This window comes from Budorcas taxicolor, chromosome 20 (assembly GCF_023091745.1).
Source record: "Budorcas taxicolor isolate Tak-1 chromosome 20, Takin1.1, whole genome shotgun sequence".
Lineage (NCBI taxonomy): Eukaryota > Metazoa > Chordata > Mammalia > Artiodactyla > Bovidae > Budorcas > Budorcas taxicolor.
Window position 1 is genome coordinate 14973593 of NC_068929.1, and position 19042 is coordinate 14992634.

The window sequence follows — 19042 nt, forward strand, 5'->3', positions numbered from 1 at the left end:
AGCTATGTCTTTCCACCATTAAGGATATAGTGAAATGATGTAAATGACACTGACCCATCATTCACGTGACCACTCCTGTTTTTCTCACTGGACAAAAACGAGATAATGACAGTGCCGGGGTGGGTGGGAGACTATAGAAGGAGAGGCAGCATCATTAACGGAAAGAGGAAGAGCGTTTAAAAAGTTCTTTGGTGATTGCTGAAATTTCAAACTATGACTTCAGTTTCAAAACAACCTTTATTCTGTTTGAAGACCTAATACAATGCATTAAAGCAACTTAAAACAACAAGACATAGCTCCATTGAACCTATAGCTTGAACCAATGTCAAGGAGGCACAGTCCCCCTGCCCCCCGCCCCAGGTGCCTTGTAAAGGCAAAATTACAGCTGACCATGACAACCTCCCTCTCGTCAAAAGACCAACTTTATTTTAACAATGTCATAGAAACAGATTTGTAAAAACATTGAACAGATCGTAGCTTTAAAAAATACACACATATAAATGAGCTATTTTTGTTTTGCCTTTTTTTTTTTTTTTTTTTTAATAGCAGCATCCTGGGCAGCTAATGCTCTCATGGTGACAAGCTCAATGTTAAGTTGGTTAGTGTTTCCAATGAACCCAATTCTGTTCATGCTAGTCATTTACACTAGTAATTTAACTAGATTTCTGAAAAATAAGAATTTGGCATTTCAGAACTTTGTCTCATGTGAGGCATTGTGCTATAAACTGCCCCTTTCTTAAATGACCCTAAACTCAAATTTCAGGGTCTGCTTTCCAACTGACTTGGATACCATGCATAGCAGAAGCACAGTTGTTAGAACCAGCAGAATTTTTCTCCCAAAAAGGAACATCAGTAGGACTTCCCAAACACGTTACTAGTTCATAACCAGCTATATGACAAAGCAATTGGTTCCGCACAGTGACAGCTCACATTAACACATTTGACTTGACACACTGAAAACAAGGATTTCCAAGTTCAGTGAGCCACGTAGACCAGCTACCCAAAAGGAGTAACTTTTAAACAACAGAAAAAAAGCCAAAGAATTATGAACTTCTCACTCCACTTGCAAACAATTTTCACCTTTGTTAAGACAAAACAAAACAACTTCAAAGAAAAAAAACCCATACACATATACAAGAATTGTACTAGACATTGTCTCGTTATGTACTTGAACTCAACGACTGTGGATCTGTTTTGGCTGAAAGGTGTACTGGAAACAGTCCATGCACATATACATATATACATATATCAAGGGCCGTGAAGTCGTCAGAAGTTGCAAAAACAAGTTTTCTGCCTTTTCCACATGGTTGTGATTTTTCCCTTGTAATTTCAGGTTGCAGCGCTCCCACTTCTACAGCCCCATCACAGCCTCTCTGCAGCTTAGCTTCTGGCTTTTACCTTTAGGATGCTACACCGGGTGGGGAAAATCAACACCCGATACATGTAAGCGTGTATCAGGAATGCCTCTGCTGTATCCATTTATACTCACAAGCCACTCAGTGTTGTCAGATGAATGGTTGGACTCTAAGAACCCTGCTGGTCAAACATCTACAAAGACAGATGTGACGGCATGCTATACACTATCAATAAGGCGTTGGGCCAGAGGCATAGCATCCTAGGCAAGGTGTGACTCACTGTGATAGGAAATCATGAATTCTGCCTTTGCTGTTCAAAGAAAATTTATGCTCATGAGATGTAAAAATGAGGCAAGTGCCTAATACCATGCCATCTCGCAAAGTGTGGAAGCAAAAAATGTGAACAGAATGGTAGCTTTTCCAAGAAATACTCCATCTCAGCTATTTTAGAAATTAAATGATAGTTACTTAACAATATACATGGATGTGCTATCAAAAAAGCAATAAACCTAGTTGATAAACTACTGTTAACTAATGGCTGGGCTTCTGTATGACATGGAAGGATAGTTGTAAAGCAGACACTCCTAGACTAAAACTAGGGGAATCATCAATTGTCTGGAGATGAAAGGGAGATGGTCAGGTCAGTACAGTCAAGTTTGAGGACTGACAGTCTGGCTGTAAGACTGACTATTGCTCTTGATATGAGTAGCTTCATGTAAAAAGGAAAAAAAAAAATACATTCTAGTTAAGTCAGCTGCTGGACTGATCCTTTCAAAGGAACAACATTAAAAACAAAACAAAACCCCTTACCCCAGTAGTTGGAAGGAAAGAGAAACAAAGCTGTGGAGAATCTAATATTGAGCAAGAAGTACTGAAGTTGTAAGATTCCATTTTAATCTCCCCTTTATTCCTTCCAGTGCAGGTACAGTTCCCACTAAACTGAAAGGCTTTTACACACATAAGTTGGGGGCAGAGACCTCTTGCTCTTGCGGTAAGTTGGAAAGAATACTCTAACAATTCCTCCCTCTTCCCCACAGTGAAGTATAACACATACAATTATTTGGGTGAATGAGGACTGTTACTATGATGCCTACAATGGCCATGACTTCAACAAGCTCCCCACAATTGGGGCAGGAACGATGATGACCATGTGAGGCTTTCTAAGTTGAATGGAAAGCTAGGAAAATAGCAGATACCCGGATAAAAATATCTTTTTCAGGTCATGCTTTTTCTTAAAATGGATGTTGGCTGGTGGTTAATGGGTCGTCTAATGTTAAAGAGAGACAGGTTTTCTAAATGCAGCAATGCTATTTTGAAATCAGTGTTTCCAACAAGGATGAACACTGCTCAAAGACCCTGCCTGCCTTCCTAAGAACTAGCGTTCCAGTAGGTTTGTAATTGTCATGAGGGCATAGTAAGTAGCAGATCCAAGTGGGAAGAGACGTCACTTTGCAGTGATCCGCTTCTCCGTAATCACAAGAAAGAGAAAGTGCATGCCACCTCGCCAACCCTCCCCCACCCCACTTGTACAACCCTTTGCTACATCCCCCTCCCCAGATTCAAGAAGTTCACAATTCTTTACGAAACAAACATTGCCAGGTACCGTATCTTCAGTCTTGAAACAACATTGTTGAACTCAGCGATACTTTGTCATATTCATATATCTTTTTTTTTTTATTGAATAAAGCAGCTTTGAAGCTTATCAGGCACTGCCCAACAAAACATTTAGTCCAAAAAAAATCTGTTATGAACTTTTTAACCTTGGGCTAACAGCCAAGTACTCTGTACAAGAAAGACTGTAAAATATTTCATAGTTTTAATTCTGAAGCCATTTTTTTTTAAACTGGCATCCTGTACATTTCTTTAAAAAAAAAAAAGGAAATGAGTAACAAAATGAATATTAACAAAAAAATCAGGGACAGTATTTTCAAGCAACAAAAACTGGGGCAGGGGAAGCTTATTCTGAAGGTACATTTAAAACAGATAACAGTGAAAATTAAGAATTGCATAGCACTGTGAATTTAGCCTTCAGCACAACAAAACAGAAGCTATTTGGTATTGATACAAATCCATCTATTTGATAGTTAGTCATCCAATAGTATGTACAGATTTTATATACTAAATGTCATTTTGAAGTCCTGTTTTTCAAAGCTCCATTTCTCTGTTGGTGGGTCTTCTTGGTTTGAGAATTTCAACAAAACACTTTCTGGCACTCTGCTACAACAGAATTTCCTATGAACGCACGGAGCAGACGTTCCCTCAAGTGTTCCCTGCGAGCAGAAGTGCCTTTCTGCTACATATCGGTTCATTTCGTTAGAAAATGAAATAATCCACAGTGCAGTGTGTCTGGGGGCCACCGTGCAGGGCAACACCCAGGCTGGACCGAGCGACCCCAGGCTCGGGCTCATCAGCCCGTCCCCGCTCCGGTCTCCAAGGTCCCAACTCTTGAGCTGGTAAAGCTTCTGAAAGCACGAACAAGCACCATGGTTAAAGGCCTCTTTGTCCCTGCACGCAGAGATTTTTGCATTTCTTTTTCTCTTTGTGTGTGGTTGTGGCTTTAAATTAAACCAAAAAAAAAAAACAAAACCCAAAACAGAAAGAGGGAAGAGAGGAAGGCTGACGAAGCACTCCAGACGAGGAACGGCGGCCGTCCGGTGCGTGGCCCTGCGGTGCGTCTTCCCTTCCTGCCGTGGGGTCGAAGGCTCGAGTCCCATCTGAAGACAGGCGGCTGGGTGTCCGCAGCTCAGTTCCCAGGTCAGGCTGCAGGGGAGCCCTGTGCTCGCCAGAGGCCATGGGGAGTCGAGGGTGAGGAGCAGGCTGGAGGGTGGCCCTTCATCGCCTCTGCTGCGCGTACACCGGGTAGGCTAGTGTGACGTTCAGGGAGTCGTTGTGCTGCACGAGGGACGTGTGCTGGTAGTGGAGCACGAGCTCCTTGAGGGAGCTGTACAGGTTGTAGGGCTCGGCGAAGCCGTAGCCCGTGGCCGTCTTGTTGATGACGCAGTGCTTGACCTCCCCGTCCACCCTGCATAGGGGAGAGAGCACACGGGCCTGCGTGAGCTAAGGGAAGAGCGTTGTGCAGAGGTACACCCGACGCTGCCTGAGCTCTGGACTGGCGGCGCTGTCCCCGTGCTCCTTAGCGGCTGAGTGCTTTGAGGAGGTAACCAGCTTCACTGAGCTGCTGGATGGTCATTTTGAGACGGGTCTGCAATTGTCCGCATACCTCTCCATCTATTCTAAATTCTCCTATTGCCTCGTCCTCATTCAAGATCTTTTCCCTTCCTCCCTGTGGCAGTGGTCCTCTGCTTACATGGAGGGACATGATAGGCTGGAAAATACCTGAGAGCCTTTCCCTTCAGCAGGCCACTAACATTAGTGACCCAACCTCTCCCCCTTCACGGTACTCCCCAGACTATGACAACAAACAAAGGAAGACCGGCCCTAGGAGGGAAGCGTCTTCTCTTGGGTGTACTGATGGCAGGGACAGTGAGCAGAGCCCTTTCTCTTACCGTTTTAACCTGTCCCTGATGGGGACTTTACCTGGTGGTGGTACTTCCACATGAATCTCCTCAGATTTTAACTATCCGGAAGCCCCCAAACAGCAAGTATGGCTGTTTCCATTTTAAAGATGAAAAACAAAAGACTTCTCTTGATGAGACAGTTGCTGAACTGCCTGCCGCCCAGAGCCCCAGTTTTCCACCAGAAGAGCAGCTTTCTTTCTACTGGCCCTCTGAACAGATACTCCTACTTAGATGTTCAAATATTAGGCTTTATTTCCTCTTCTACACTACCGTAATGCTTGACAATTAGAACTTTTTCAAATCCTTGCCCCCAAGGTTGGCTGGCTGGAATACTTCCTTGAGGTGTTTCCCAAGACAGATAATTGGCTGGAGATACATACACCACAGAGCAGGCGTAGCAGCCCTGTTTACTGCTTTCCCGGACAAGAAAAGTGCCGTCTCGCTTCCCTCGCAACAGGTTTTCAGCTTTGTTTCGGTTGCTGCTTCCAACATTCCAAGTCTTCTCGTCATGGTGGGGCAAATCCTCATCATCTTCTACCAGTGAATATTGGCTGAAAAGGTGCAAGAGGAGGTTTCTGAGTGAAGTGCGCGTGGCGGCCACTCGCTGCCCCTCGCCTGCCTATCGCCTCGACCTACTTCCTGCCTCTGCTCTGAGCGACTCAGGCTGGCGGTCGCAGGGCTGACTCAACCAGCTCCTCGGGCCTGAGCTTCCTCATCGAGCTTAGCCTTCAACCCCCTGAACAAAGTTAGCAGCACTAAGTGAGACTCTTCCTGTTTTCAAGTCGGCAACTATGCTCAGCTACCTGGGCAGAGAGGACGGTATTAAACAATCCTGTTTGTCCAGTTTAGATCAGGAAATGGACTGACTAGGAGGAACGCCAATTTTTAAATAATTGAAACAAAAGGTATACATAAGCTTTAAAAATATACTAAACAGCAGTTGTCTCCCTCCCAACTCCCCTCTGACTGTTCCCAAAATATGTCGGGATTTTCCAGATGGTTCTGGGGCTTCATTATGGACACAGCGTCACTTAGTCCCCAGCCTATGGTGGGAGTAGGGAAGTGGTGCGGATAAACCTACATTCTCTTTTGCTAAACTTTCCTTTTTGAAAATTCTGGGTAATGAGACTGATGTATTTTCTCCTACAAGATAGTCCATTCCTCACTTGCTCTGCAGACAAAGCAAGTCATGCATTTTCCTCAAAAGAAAAAAACACCCGTGCCCTCTCCCATCTGTACTTAAATACTTACTCTTCAGTGTTTTCATTGCCCAGCCACTCGTTCAATTTCTTCTGCCGAACACCTTTCTGAGTCAACCACCTGGAAAAGAGTTTTAAAAAGAAAATACATTAGGAACCTATCCTTTATTTTCGCAATTACCTATCATGCACGGGCAGGATTCCACTTCCAGTACGTACATCAAGTATTGGTCTCTTGTCTTTCTTAGCTGAATGAGGTCTGGTTTAATGCTGTTCATGCGTTTGTCAATCTCACGATACTCAGCCGCCTGCTTCTTCAAGTCCTCTTCCAATCTCCTTCTGCTGTCGACAATTTCACTGATTCGAGACTTTAACTTCTCGTAATTATGCATAATCCTGTAGGCAAGAGAAATGCATCTGTAATTACCTGGAGAATCATGAACGTTCCCCCAAGGTTTCAGTATTGATTCCCAGCACTCTGCCTCAGGTAAAGAGTGCTTTCTCTCCCTGTCATTTCAGAAATAGAGGTCACCTTTAGACAGCGTAAGGGAATTGTGGTGAGCTCAAGCACAAGGGCAATGAAGCCCTCCCAGGTCACCAACCTTTGGATTTCCGTCTCATTGCCTTCACGTTTGAACTTTTCTATGTATTCTTTGCTGTACCGCTCCTGGGTTTGGCACTGTTCTTCAAATATTTTTATGGTTTCATTAAATGCTTCAATAGCTGTTCTTTTCATTTGGATTTCCTGCAACACAAATTTTAATAAGACAAGGTCATTCCTTTCACAAAACAGACAATTTCTTACAGCAAGACACTACTAGAGACAATTGATTGGCACTACTATCTGACATGTAAGTCCTGTGTTAGCAAGGTAGGACTCTAATTCATAAAGCTCCTTAAAATAGTATCAGAGAAGCACACATTTCCTTTGGAGAATTCTCCCAGTCTATGGAAGATGACTGCTTGACACTTTGCTACACTTTTCATCTTTTTTTAAAAGCCATTCCACTTTTATCAGCAGTTTATGGCATCCTTCTGCTCCCTCTGGCGGTCCCAGATATGTGATGGCCTAGAGGAGATTAAGGCAGTAAATGTAGCCTCAACCTTTCATTGCAGCAGGACCTACCTATCATGGTTAAATCCCCATTTCAGAGATTAGACAAGTCTATAGAACTTCCAGTTATTATTAGCTTTTACTCTAAAGAGAATTCTGCCATCAGCAATTATGTCAAATCAATTTATTATTCTGGTACTTACAGGCTTTCTTTAAAAGGTTTAGAGATATAGTAAGTAAGTACTAGAATAATCAACAATGATTCACAAATAAATGATCTCTCTCCTCTATTGCCAGAAAAGAACATTTTACAGTCTTTTTTGGAAGCTGACTATAACATGCACTTGATTCTAATAATTAAGAACTCGATAGTTTTAATGTGAATTTTCACAGAAAACTCACCTGGGAAGTTCGGGTATAGTCTTCATATAATCTATCATATTCCCGACTTTTTTCTTGAAATTGAGTGTTATATTCATGTAATTTTTTCCCTACAGCTTCAATATTATCTTCTTTGACAACTTGATCCTGGAAGGATTATAGAGATTGGAAGAAAAAGGGAAAAATAAATTCAGTTGATAAGGTACTTTTAAATGACCATTGTTGGGAGGATTTTTCCACATCAGAAATTCTGTTACAGTACTTTATTGTTAAAGTATTTTATATACTTGTGATCACAAAATTACAGTTTGAAAGTTTTTTGAGTTTAATGACATGGAAATCATCTGCCTCAAAATATTTTCTAAGCAATAAAAGAATCCTTCACAAATATTATAATAACATGGGTATGTGATTACCTGTTGGTATTTGGATACTGGATAAAGTAATTTCACATCCAGTTTGGGATTATACTGAGCTAGAGATTCATTCCGGTAGTGGTTTATTAGTTCAACCACAGAGTTGAAGGTTAATGGGTCAGAGAAGCCATATTTCCCATCTCGGTGAAATATTTTGATTAATTTGTTATTTCCTCCTTTCCTGCAAAGGCAATATAAAAATAATGGCATTAGAATTCTCTTTAAAAAAACAAACAAACCCCAGCATGTTCTACTATCACCCTGAACATGCCAATTTTAGCCACGTGCCCTAACTCACCTTAGTGTAAGAGTGTAATCCCCATGCATTTTAGTAGATGCGTCTCGTACCAAAAAGGTCCCGTCAGCTGTATCTCGAAGTTTTTCATTCACTTCTTCCCTGAAGTGAAAAGAACATGAGACAATGCTCACCTCGAAGATTTGATGGTTCGTGAGTTATGTTTTTTAAAGGCATTTTCAGAATTAACACCCCAGTCACTCTGAACAAATCAGCACAGAAAATCATGATCCCCAAAAGGTTTATCTCCCTCAAAAAAAAAAAAAAAATGCTTAGACTAAAAATGCCACTTCATTATGTTTAACGTTAATTCTGAGAGTTTTCGTTTAATAAAGAGAGTGACTTTACACTCTGCCTTGAGGCAGTGGCACTTCACCCTCCTGCCTCCCTGACATCTCTGTCAATAATGAACCTTCTCGGCTATTTAATTTCCTGCGGCATCCAGCACCCACAGCTCCCCAGAGCTCAGTGACCTCTATGGTCGTCTCTGGAAGGGAACCAACTATGCTTCATGCTTATGTTGGATGATATCCTAAAAATGGAATTTAGCAAGCTGGTGCTTTTGCTTTTCTTTCTCTTCCTCTAAACTCCCCAGCTCTGCTGAAAAACCCAGAGTCTCTATAGCCTTACCTCGAGATATCTCCCCAGTACCATTCAGCATCTTGTAAAGACATATTGTTATTCATACCGTTGTTGGCTACAGTAGTGGGTTTTGGTGGTTTGGGAGGCAGTGCTGTAGATGGAGGAGAAAGAAAAAGTTTTGCAATCCCAACTGTAAATAAACATTTAAAATTCTACCCAAGTTCCCTTAGATAAATAACATTTTCATGTAGAAAAGATTAGCTATGAAACACAGCAGTAATGTACAAGTCCATGAAACTTTTTTTTTAAGATCAGAAATTTTTGACTACAGATTAAAATTTTAAAAAAGAGCTTAGAGACTAGCAAATAAAATGGGCTGGCCATGTAAATGAATTTCAAAGTAAATCCAGAGTCACAACATCTACTTTTAGGTTTGAGTAGTATTAAAGTTTCATATCTGGTCAAATCTAGCTAAAGTAAGAAACCACGAACAGAGTAGCAGGAGCAATCACATGGCTTGGTTTTAATTTCCTCCTCTTATTTAATTATAAAAGACAAATTTCCTTTCTGTCCTCCACAAATGCCGTTGCGGTAATAAAAAAGCTCATCTACACAGCAATATGTTTTAAGAGGAGGAATTGGGTTTCTCTAATCTTAGTATTTCAGGCACTGTTCTGCCAAATGCCACTTGAAGAGACTCCTCTGTGACCTCAATCTCTTTAGTATTCATGTTAATATTCTATTGGATAACTATGCTCTATATTATGCCAAGACTGATTAAAAACCATATCCCCTCTTCCTCAATGTCAAATCAGTATTCATATACCAACTGGTGACAAAAAAAAGACTGCAGTATTTCTGAATTTCTTAATTGGAAGGAAGGCTGAAATAATTGAGAAAGTAAAATAAGTCTAGGATATCTTGCTAAATTCTAAGTCACAAGTTTTAAAGCACCACTGTTACAGTTTAAGCAAAAATTATTTCAGTAGTCTAGCAGGTATATCTTATAATGCCTGAGACTCAATAATGGAAAGCCAACTTCTCTCACTGCAGTATCTTAAAAGAGAGAACAGACAAAGTCTCAACATTTGATTCAGAACAGTTTCAAGGCACCAAGAACTGAGTTGCAATCACTGCTACATTTGACATGCTTTCTAAAGTACCGAGTGTTATCACTGCAAAGTACCACACTGTTCTCAACCACTGTCAGAAAAGAAGCACCAAGGATGCAGCCTTTTAATTAAAGGAACAATACACAACAATACAACCCAAATAGCAAATGAGCTCGAGTGACAAAATACACAGGTGAAAAACTGGAATCCAATTTATATCCATTCAACTAAGAATAAGCATTTACCCAACACAGCCTGACCTGCTTGCTTCCACAGGCAGTCAAACCATTTGTTTCATTTTCACACTGTGAGCAAACTCATTAAATCAGAACAAATTAATAAAAACGGACATCCAAAGAGGAGCTGCTAATAGCAGTTGTCAAAAAAATTAAATGCCACAACATTAACCAGTTCTCTAAAGAATACTGCAGTATTACCTGGTGGATCCATTTCTATATAAAACATCAAGTCTGTGCCACAATTTATATCTGTCTTAGCATATTCTAAATCCAGGTCTTCCATATTCCAAACAGTGTTGTACATTTGTGCGAGAGTTTCCTTGGCTGAGCTCAGTTATAAGAAAAGAGTCCGGCTTTCTTTGTAATGGTGTCTTGGAATTCATTTTAAAACCTATAAGGGGCTGCACTGTAACCTATGACATCACACACCCCAGCCAATCAAGTCACAAAAATGTCACCAGACCACTCCTGCTTCATCATTTCTCTTCCCTACCAGCCTTAACACAGCCCCGACCTCACGAAGATCCTACATTTGACAGAGCTGCAATGTGTAAACGCTCTTCGTTTCAAAAAGGTGTTTAATCTGACTGTTCTTCTTGAGCCGTGAGTTTTCTAATTCCTTTCTTATTGCTCCTTGCAGCATGGTATGCTCCACTGTTGGCAGGCTGACAAAAGCTGATATGCAGCCGCACGTAGCTTCCCCCCTGCCGCCTCCCCCTAGTGCATCTGGGTTTATAGATAGCCTGATCATGTCTTGGTTTAAAAATCTTACAAAGGCATCCAAATGGTATACTTAAGATATGTTTTACAGTCCTAAAATGCCTCCGATATATATTAAGAGCAAGAAGGATCAAAAACTCTCTGGATATTTCATGCACTCAGAACTTATACACTCTCACAAATGTACTACATTAGAAAGCACAATTAAAAGAAAACGTAGAGGCAAAAATCTCTATTAAACACTGCAGCTGAAACTAGACTTTATAGAATATGGAATGCACGCCCCCCCCCCAAAAAAACAGGTCATATATCAGAATGCAGAGTACAGGCAGAGTTATCTTTGCAAAGTATTTCTCACTGATGAGCCCATCTTCAGATTTACTGTGCTAAATACTGCTTGAGGGGGTGGGTGATGTAATCACTTGGGGGGGGTACGTTTTTTCTCCCCTTGCATCTCAAATGCCTCACTTTTAAGAAATATTATTCCTTCTTAGCAGTATTTAATATAAAGAAATCAACTCCCCTATAAATCTAAATGCTAGTTCTTCTATAATGAGCAGGGAAGAAGGAAGAAAAGGTTTCCCTCACCCATGGTAAATGTAGCTAATTTAAAAAACTACAGTGGGCTGTGTGATCTGCGTACGTGTGCCTGTCACATATTTCTGTCACAATTTAAAGAACACAGAAGCCCTTGAAATTTATTCTTAGAAGTTCTGTCAAATTTGGAATCATAAAATATATAGAAATAGAAAAGGCAAGGCAGTCTCTGAGCACTGCTCACGTGTCCCTCTTCCAGCTTATTTCATTTTCCCACTAAGGAGGAAGGCAGATGCATCCTACACCCTCCCACCCTCTCTCACTCACATGCTCTCTTTGCTTAAAGCTTTAGTAACCCGAAATGCAAAGAAATGGTAAAAGTGATGGTGGGGGTGGGGGGGGATAAGGCCTCAGAAAAGATTCAGAAAAAAAAATTTTTTTTTGAGTTTAATAAAAATGTTGACTCAAGTCCTCCCAGCAGCTACGGACAGCGCGACAGCCCCAAGGGCTTCCCCCACCCCATGCCTTTGGACGCACTTGGTGCAAACCTGTCCTGCCGGAGCCCATGTGCAAACAGACCCGGGAGGAGGGCAGGGAGACAGGTGACTTCTCACGTCTCTCCCAGGCCTGGCCAGACCCCAACTTCCAGACCAGCACTTGGTAATTACCGTCCCTCCCCATTTCCAACCGGAACCCCATCTTTCCCTCACACTGTCCCAAGGAAATGGGGGAGTGGTTCCCCTAATCTCTCATCTGCCCTCCTCATGCAGCGCTTACTGTCGCTCCCTCTCTCCGTGGGACACACACACACAAACTGTAGAAATGAACCTTCCAAAAGAGTCCCCCCAAAACTGTGCAAAAGCCAAGGGACAGAACAGTGCACAAATGAAAGGCAACTTACTTTGCAGGTTATGCATTTCAACGGTTTCCCTTGGAAATGCTTGTATCCGGCAATGGAAAAAAAAAAAAAAAATCCCCAAACCGATTCCTCCAGCCAGGCGGCGCAGGACCCCGGGACTCGTCCGCCCGCGGCAGCGCCGCTCAGCGCCCGCAGCCCGCGCCGCTCAGCGCCCGCAGCCCGCGCAGAAGCCGGCCGCCCGGGGTCGGGGCTCCGCCGGCGAGAGGAGCCGGGGCGCTCGCACGTCCCTCTCAGATAAAGATCGCGGCTTCATGATTAACTCGGGCAGGTTCAAATATTTGCTGAGCTAGGGATTTCGGGTGGGGGAGGGGAGCCCAAGTCCAAGTTGTCATCATCGGCTAACAAGTGGCCAGTGCCAGCCCGGGTCCTCCTCCTCCTCCTCTTCCTCCTCGCCGAGGAAGTGAGAAGGCCATTGTCAGGGGGCCTAAAATAGGTTCTCCACAGGCTGCGGCGGCAGCGCGGCTCGCAGGCTCGTGGGGCTCAAGTGGCCACAGCGCAGCGAGGCACTAGGCGCTGCCAAACACAGGAAGTGGCTGAGCTAGTTCAGCAAAAAATAGAATCAAAGCCTTGCTTGTAAAGGCCTGAACCTCTCTCAGAAGGGCCCAGAACACCGTGCCTCGCTCGCGTCCACCTCCTCCCACGCACCAGCACAGACAACCCTGCAGGTGTCACGGGGAGCCCCCAGGGGAGCCCCCCAGCAGGGAACAGGGTTACAAATTGGTCCACAGGAGGAGGCTCCTAGGGAAGAGTGACTGCATGGCCACAGTAAGTGCCATAGTATTAAAGATACACTCAGATAAAAACTGTACTCTGCAGCTATTTGTATGGAGTCAATTTCAACTCCAGTTAAAATGGCCATAAAAATGCATACTCTACAGGGAGCAAAGAGTAGGAGGGCAAGGAGGTGGCACCCCATGCTAGAGGATTCTTTTCTCTTTACTTGATAAAAGTTGCAAGGAACCAAACTTAGGGCCCTTGGCTTCTATTAAAAAAACAAACCTAAAATTCGGCCAAAGAAAATTTTCACTCACATCAGCACAGATGGCTTTACTGTTATCTCAAGAACCTTAACCCAATGTAAAATCACAGAATCACTAGCTTGAAAACCAGAGCAAAATTCAGAGATCACTTTAAGGAATTCCCTCCTACTATAACACACACACGTCTGAAAACCAGAACACTTGCTAGAAGGTGAAAACAAAATTTAGAGATCACTTCAAGCAATTCCCTCCTACTACACACACACACACACACACGCCTGAAAACCAGAACACTCGCTTGAAAACCAGAACAAAGTTTAGAGATCACTTCAAGCAATTCCCTCGTACAACACACACACACTCTTCTGACCCAGAGTGAAGTGGTTTGCATAAGATTATAGCACTAGTCCTAAACTCCTTTTTGGTCCTAAACTCCTTTTTCTCCACCCACTGGCCCTGCTCTTTACTTCCCTCTGCCAGAGAAAGTAAAAATTAACAAGTGAAACTGAAGTTAATTTCTTTCAAGCCACATGCAAAAAACTTCACACCTAGAATAAAACTTTTTTTTTGTTTCCTATTTTTAATTTTTTAAAAAAGCTGCCTTCTACTTATCTTCGAAGAAACATGCATTCTGTGATACTCTTAGACTCTATACGAGAAGGTGACATGCAATGTCAAAGGTCATATGCAATGATAAAGGAAGATCTAAGTGCTGACCCAGAGTCCAAAAGGGAGGAACCAGCTTCAGAATTATTGCAATATCTGGGAAATGCTGCCAAACTCACAATGAGAGTGATTTTACAAGCTCTGCTTTGGTGCAATTGATAGAATATGAAGCACCTACTTTTCCAATGGGGGAAAAATTGGTCTATAAGTGAATTTCCTAGCTCCTGCCAACTGATTACAGACATAGGGTTAGTTCAGAGAATACCCTTGTATCCTGAGTTGCATAATCTTGCCCTACCTAAAAAAAAAGAAAGAAAAAGTCTTTCTAAAGCTTGGGAATCTTGGAAACATCAGTAACTCGGGCATATCTGTCTGGATTCACAGGATGTGTCAGGTCAAAACCTTTTAAGATTAAAATGTTCTCTAGTCCAACAGTCTGTTTCCCGTGTCAGAAGAAAATTATCCATGGGGAAATAGCACACTACTTATAGAAGACCTTTAAAAAGATTTGAAAACTTTGCTTCACATTTCTCACAGTATGTACAACCATCTACCATTGAGGTTCTATTAATTACTCAAAGTATGAGAAGAGCCTCTCCCCATTCAATTTTAGTCAACTTAGGAATCTGCAAAACACATGCTGTTTATTAGTTTAAAAAGGGAGCCCTCTGCTGGTAGAACATAATCAGTAACTTCGGCTCCAGAGAAAACTTGCTGTGTATTTCACTCATCTCCCACTGTGTTCAAAAGTTCACACACAAAAAATAACTGCCCAACTGTCTTTTAATCTATATGACTCACTAAGGAAAAAAACTAATAAATGCACAGATGTCATAACAACCTTGGAAATATTTTACACATGCCTGCTAAACTCTTGTAAGAAAACTTAATTTCTGAAACCCAGAGATTTCAGAAATCTGTGTTTCCACAATAGAAAACTTACTCAATTGAAAACTAACTTTACCTTCCAGATTCTTCAAAACTCTAAGTCTTAAGACTTTCCCCTTCCTCAAAGTTTTGTAAAACTCATTTCAGAGGCAGAATAGGCCGTGTGGCACTTCTCAGCAGGTGTGAGCTAGTCAGGAAAAGGTTTCTTAATTGTTAACATAGTGTGAAAGTTCCACACTGAACGCTGAATCTCATACATGCCAATCACCATTGAGTTGCCAATGCTCCACAGGCAGCTTTCAACCTGCACAGCTTCCTAAATGGTTTTGTGGGCCACAATTTACGAACAAAAGCCCATTTGAAAAACAAAAAAGGGCATGAGAAAAAAAATAAATGAACCCAAATCTTCTTTTAAGGGTTCAACTAATGCCTCTTTTCTTAATTTCAACTTAAGACAACTTAGAGTAGAAGGGCCTTTCAGGGTGATACCAGTTCTCCAGTCCACATCCAGTGCTCTTCATGACCCTACACTAAGAAAAATGTCCATTTGAGTTTATATATAAACTCAGGTTTACAGATGCACCAAAGTTATACGTTCTATAGACTATTGGAAAAGGTGTGCCCATTGCTTTGCAGGAAAAAAAAAAAAAAAAAAGAGCCCCTTCACAATTTCCCTCTCAGCTGCCCCTTGAGACAAAGAAGGCTGCACTGTGAAAACAAAAGTAAACGTGAACCACAGCCTCCAAGACATGCTCCTGCTGTTCAGAACACAAATAAACTTCCTATTTTTTGTCAAAACCGAGCACGCCTGGCCTGTTTACTCCTACCCATCTATTAAACACACAGTTTTTTCAAGGTTTCATTTCTCACCTTCGAAACAAGCCTCTAATGTCAGACCACATTTTAAACCCAATAAAAAATAAATCAGAGAAAAGTAAAACTCTTTGAAAGTCATTTCCCTCTGGCTTAGTGCTTGCTTTAGTCTTGGTTGCAAACCAAGCCCAGAGCATTTAAAACAAGATTTATGAATCAGGCTCTTCAGGATAAATGTTTTGCAATGCACCAGTGGTTAAAAATTAACTCTGACAGGTGTAGAAGGGCAAGGGGGAGAAAGAAAGTCATTTATTTTCCCTCTGGGCTTGAGGGTACAATATTAGACTTCAATTATGCTACATTAATATTTCTGAATATATCCGTGAAATCTGAAATATGTCAATACACTTATAATGGGTTTCATTCAAAGCCACCCTGTGTTAAATAGCCCCTGTTTTACCTTAGTTGCCCTATAGAAATCTGCTTTAGCAACCTAAGGATCAAGTAGGGTAAACATAACACAAAGTGATTCAAGAAAACCTGCTGCTCTGCTTTAACCATTTTTGACTTTTAGTAACAAAGAGAACAGCAAACTGTCAACCAAGTTCTAAGAACATACTAGGTGCCTAGTCTTTCAAACCTTAGTTTCCCTCCCTACAGGACAGAAGCCTTACTTCACAGGTGTGCTGGTTGCATTAAACGGGTTGGTGTTTAAGAGTTCTCCGACAGTAGGGAACTTTATCAAAGAATTTTTAAAAATTTTACTTGGAGGATTACTATGCTATGCCCAGTTCTACGCTAGAAAGAGCCGAAAAGAAGGCTTTGTCCTTGAGAAATGTAGCTGAGCAGATGAAATGAACAGAACACTACTGAACAGCTAAATATAAAACAGGATGAGGGACTTCAGGAGATAAATGTACTGAATGGGTCAAAACCCTGCACATCCAGCAGGGGAGAAGCTCCCTGGGTGCCAAAGAAGAGGATGGCACTGTCAGCGGCTGCTGGGCACTGATACATTGTGCGCAGCGACTTAAGGGCACCAGGGCAAGGTGGCGGAGGAGGGCTGGTCCCGAGATCCAGGCGCCTCCACTCATCCGGCTGCACACAGAGCCGAGGGCATCAGCCCTCCAAGCAGTGCGCCCATGGGGCAGCAACTGCCCAGACAGTGTCCTTTTCAGATCCCCTCCAGCTTTCCAGTGGGGAGCACTGCCTGCTAGGATTTGGACAGCATTAACCAGGAAGCCGGCTTGAAGAGACGGAGCTGAGCACGAGGCCAGCTCTGGTCTCAAACACTAGAGCTGACAGGAGGACATTAAAGACACACTATATTGTCACGAGCTTCAGTCTGCCTCACCTCCTTTAATTCTCATAACCAACCCAGGAGAGAGGCATTATTCCCATTTCACAGACTGGAAAACAGTTAGCAAAGGCTGAATAAAGGTCTTGGCGATGAAGCCAGCAAGGAAGCACCAAGAATTGGAATTCAAACACCCGGATCTATCTGACTCATCCTCTTCTCTCCATTGCACGATGTATGAAGCACGACGGAGCAACTTGGAGCCTGATCTCAAAAGCTCTAACAGTTGCACTGTGGCTGTTCCCTATATGTGATCCATGGGTGCAAACGTCACCAATTTTTAATGTATTACTTGCTGGAAACTTCAGAGGACTTTTTGACTGGACACTAACAGCAGCCTTGTTGCCAGTGAAGATTCCCAAAGTCCAGGCGGCAGACAGAGCCACAGGCTGGTGTCCTGAGCCAGGCCCCCTGCTGCAGACCCAGCCCTGGCTCATACTGGTTGAGGTGGCCCCAGGTGAAACCATCAAGCTCTATGGCCTTCAGGTACAAGCGAAGAGCTGGACAATACTTTCAACTCTAAAGCAATGCTTTGGACGATGCTGTCACTTAAAAGTATTTACTGCTTTTTCAAACCTGGTAAAAATATCGAGCCGTTATTTTTATCCTTTACAATTTATTTTGAATAAATCTTTGAAACTCTTTCAATGAAATGCTATTTCTTCTTCCCTCTTTCAAGTTGTACCTATTCTTCAAAGCCCGTTTCAAGTTCTGTGTTTTTCCCTATGAGTTTTTTTCTGTCTATTCAATTACCCTAAAAAGTCACCAATCACATCTCTCAAATTCTTTTTATACTTCCAGTACACTCCCTCCCACCTAGAATTTAATGAGATGCTATGTGCTGATGGGTCTTATTTGAATTGACATGGTGCCTCACACATCATTAGTTCTGTCTTTCATTTCCAGTTCTAACTGGTAACAACTAGAAAAGGTATCTGTTTGCCCCATAATAGTCTTGCTTGTCCTCCACCCCCCAAATATCATTCAGGCATTCATTTCTATTCACGAGAATAAAGTTACTGCAAATGAATGATTTATGACTGTTCCCTGGAGGTGCGCCAGTGTTGTTCTTCCCAGCCCCATGGGACGAGCACGTGTCAGGGTAATGATGAGAGACTCCAGGAAAACATCACGTTCCTACCAAGCCAAAGAAGTCAGTTCTCTAACCCGGGGTGCTCCGCTAATCATCTACACTGGAGCCATTCCTGAATACAAAGGTGTGGATGATGAGATACTCTCCTGGGGTGGGTGGGCTATTTTCACCAGTGAGAGGCAATGAAGCAACAAGTTAATTCCAAAGGTTCCATATGATTTCCAGAATCACATGACAGATATCACACAAATGGGGAAATGCCTCCAACTTGGGTTTAAAAATTAATTGGATGCAATTTGGGGGGAAGAGGCTGCATGAGCTCTGGGATAGTCGAGGAAATGTTCAAAGCTTTATCGATCATTTTCAACAGAGCTGATAGAACAAATCCACCCTTGAAATTGGCACACTAAATTCTTAGCAGAAAGATGTAGGTAGGGTCCATGACACAGCAAGCAGTCTTGAGCGTGCATGATGAAAAACAGTTACAGAGCAAGCTTTTCTTGGGTGGAATTAGGCTGAAACTAAGAAAGACATTTAGCCAGTTTACATCAGAAGCAGAAGCATCGAACTCCACCACCGATTCTAGCATACCCCGTGCAGTACAAATGCTTGAAAACTCTCATGGAATGAAATTGTTTGTGGGTCTCCGTCAAGCCGGGTCTGGCTTTTCACTTCCATGTTTTTCCGTCTTCTCTGGAGCAGGGTGGGGCGCTGAGAGGACTAGGAACCCCCACTTTCCCTGCAAGCTGGGCGCAGCTCTCCCTGTCTCTGAGATGGACCTCCACAAGAATCAGGAGGAAATGAAAGATGGCAGCTCGATGCTTTGACCCAGGGTCCTGTCCTGTTCCTGCTGGTCCTCTTCCTCTCCACCCTGTGATCAGCCTAGAGGGGGTGGGCTATAAACAGCTCTAGTGCCAT

General features: G+C 42.6%; 1 protein-coding gene across 3 annotated transcripts in view; it reads right to left on the reverse strand.

Annotated features, from left to right (window-relative positions):
* Positions 1-218: 218 nt before the first annotated feature.
* Positions 219-19042, reverse strand: part of PIK3R1 (phosphoinositide-3-kinase regulatory subunit 1) — a 97437-nt gene continuing 78613 nt past the window's right edge. For all 3 annotated transcript variants that reach the window (XM_052659332.1, XM_052659335.1, XM_052659334.1), the window contains exons 8-16: positions 8849-8951; positions 8222-8320; positions 7924-8104; positions 7529-7654; positions 6675-6817; positions 6292-6468; positions 6125-6193; positions 5254-5424; positions 219-4377 (exon numbers count right to left, since the gene is read on the reverse strand). In XM_052659332.1, the coding sequence (XP_052515292.1) occupies positions 4188-4377; positions 5254-5424; positions 6125-6193; positions 6292-6468; positions 6675-6817; positions 7529-7654; positions 7924-8104; positions 8222-8320; positions 8849-8951 (1259 nt within the window). In that variant the 3' untranslated portion in view covers positions 219-4187. The remainder of the gene's footprint in view (positions 4378-5253; positions 5425-6124; positions 6194-6291; positions 6469-6674; positions 6818-7528; positions 7655-7923; positions 8105-8221; positions 8321-8848; positions 8952-19042) is intronic.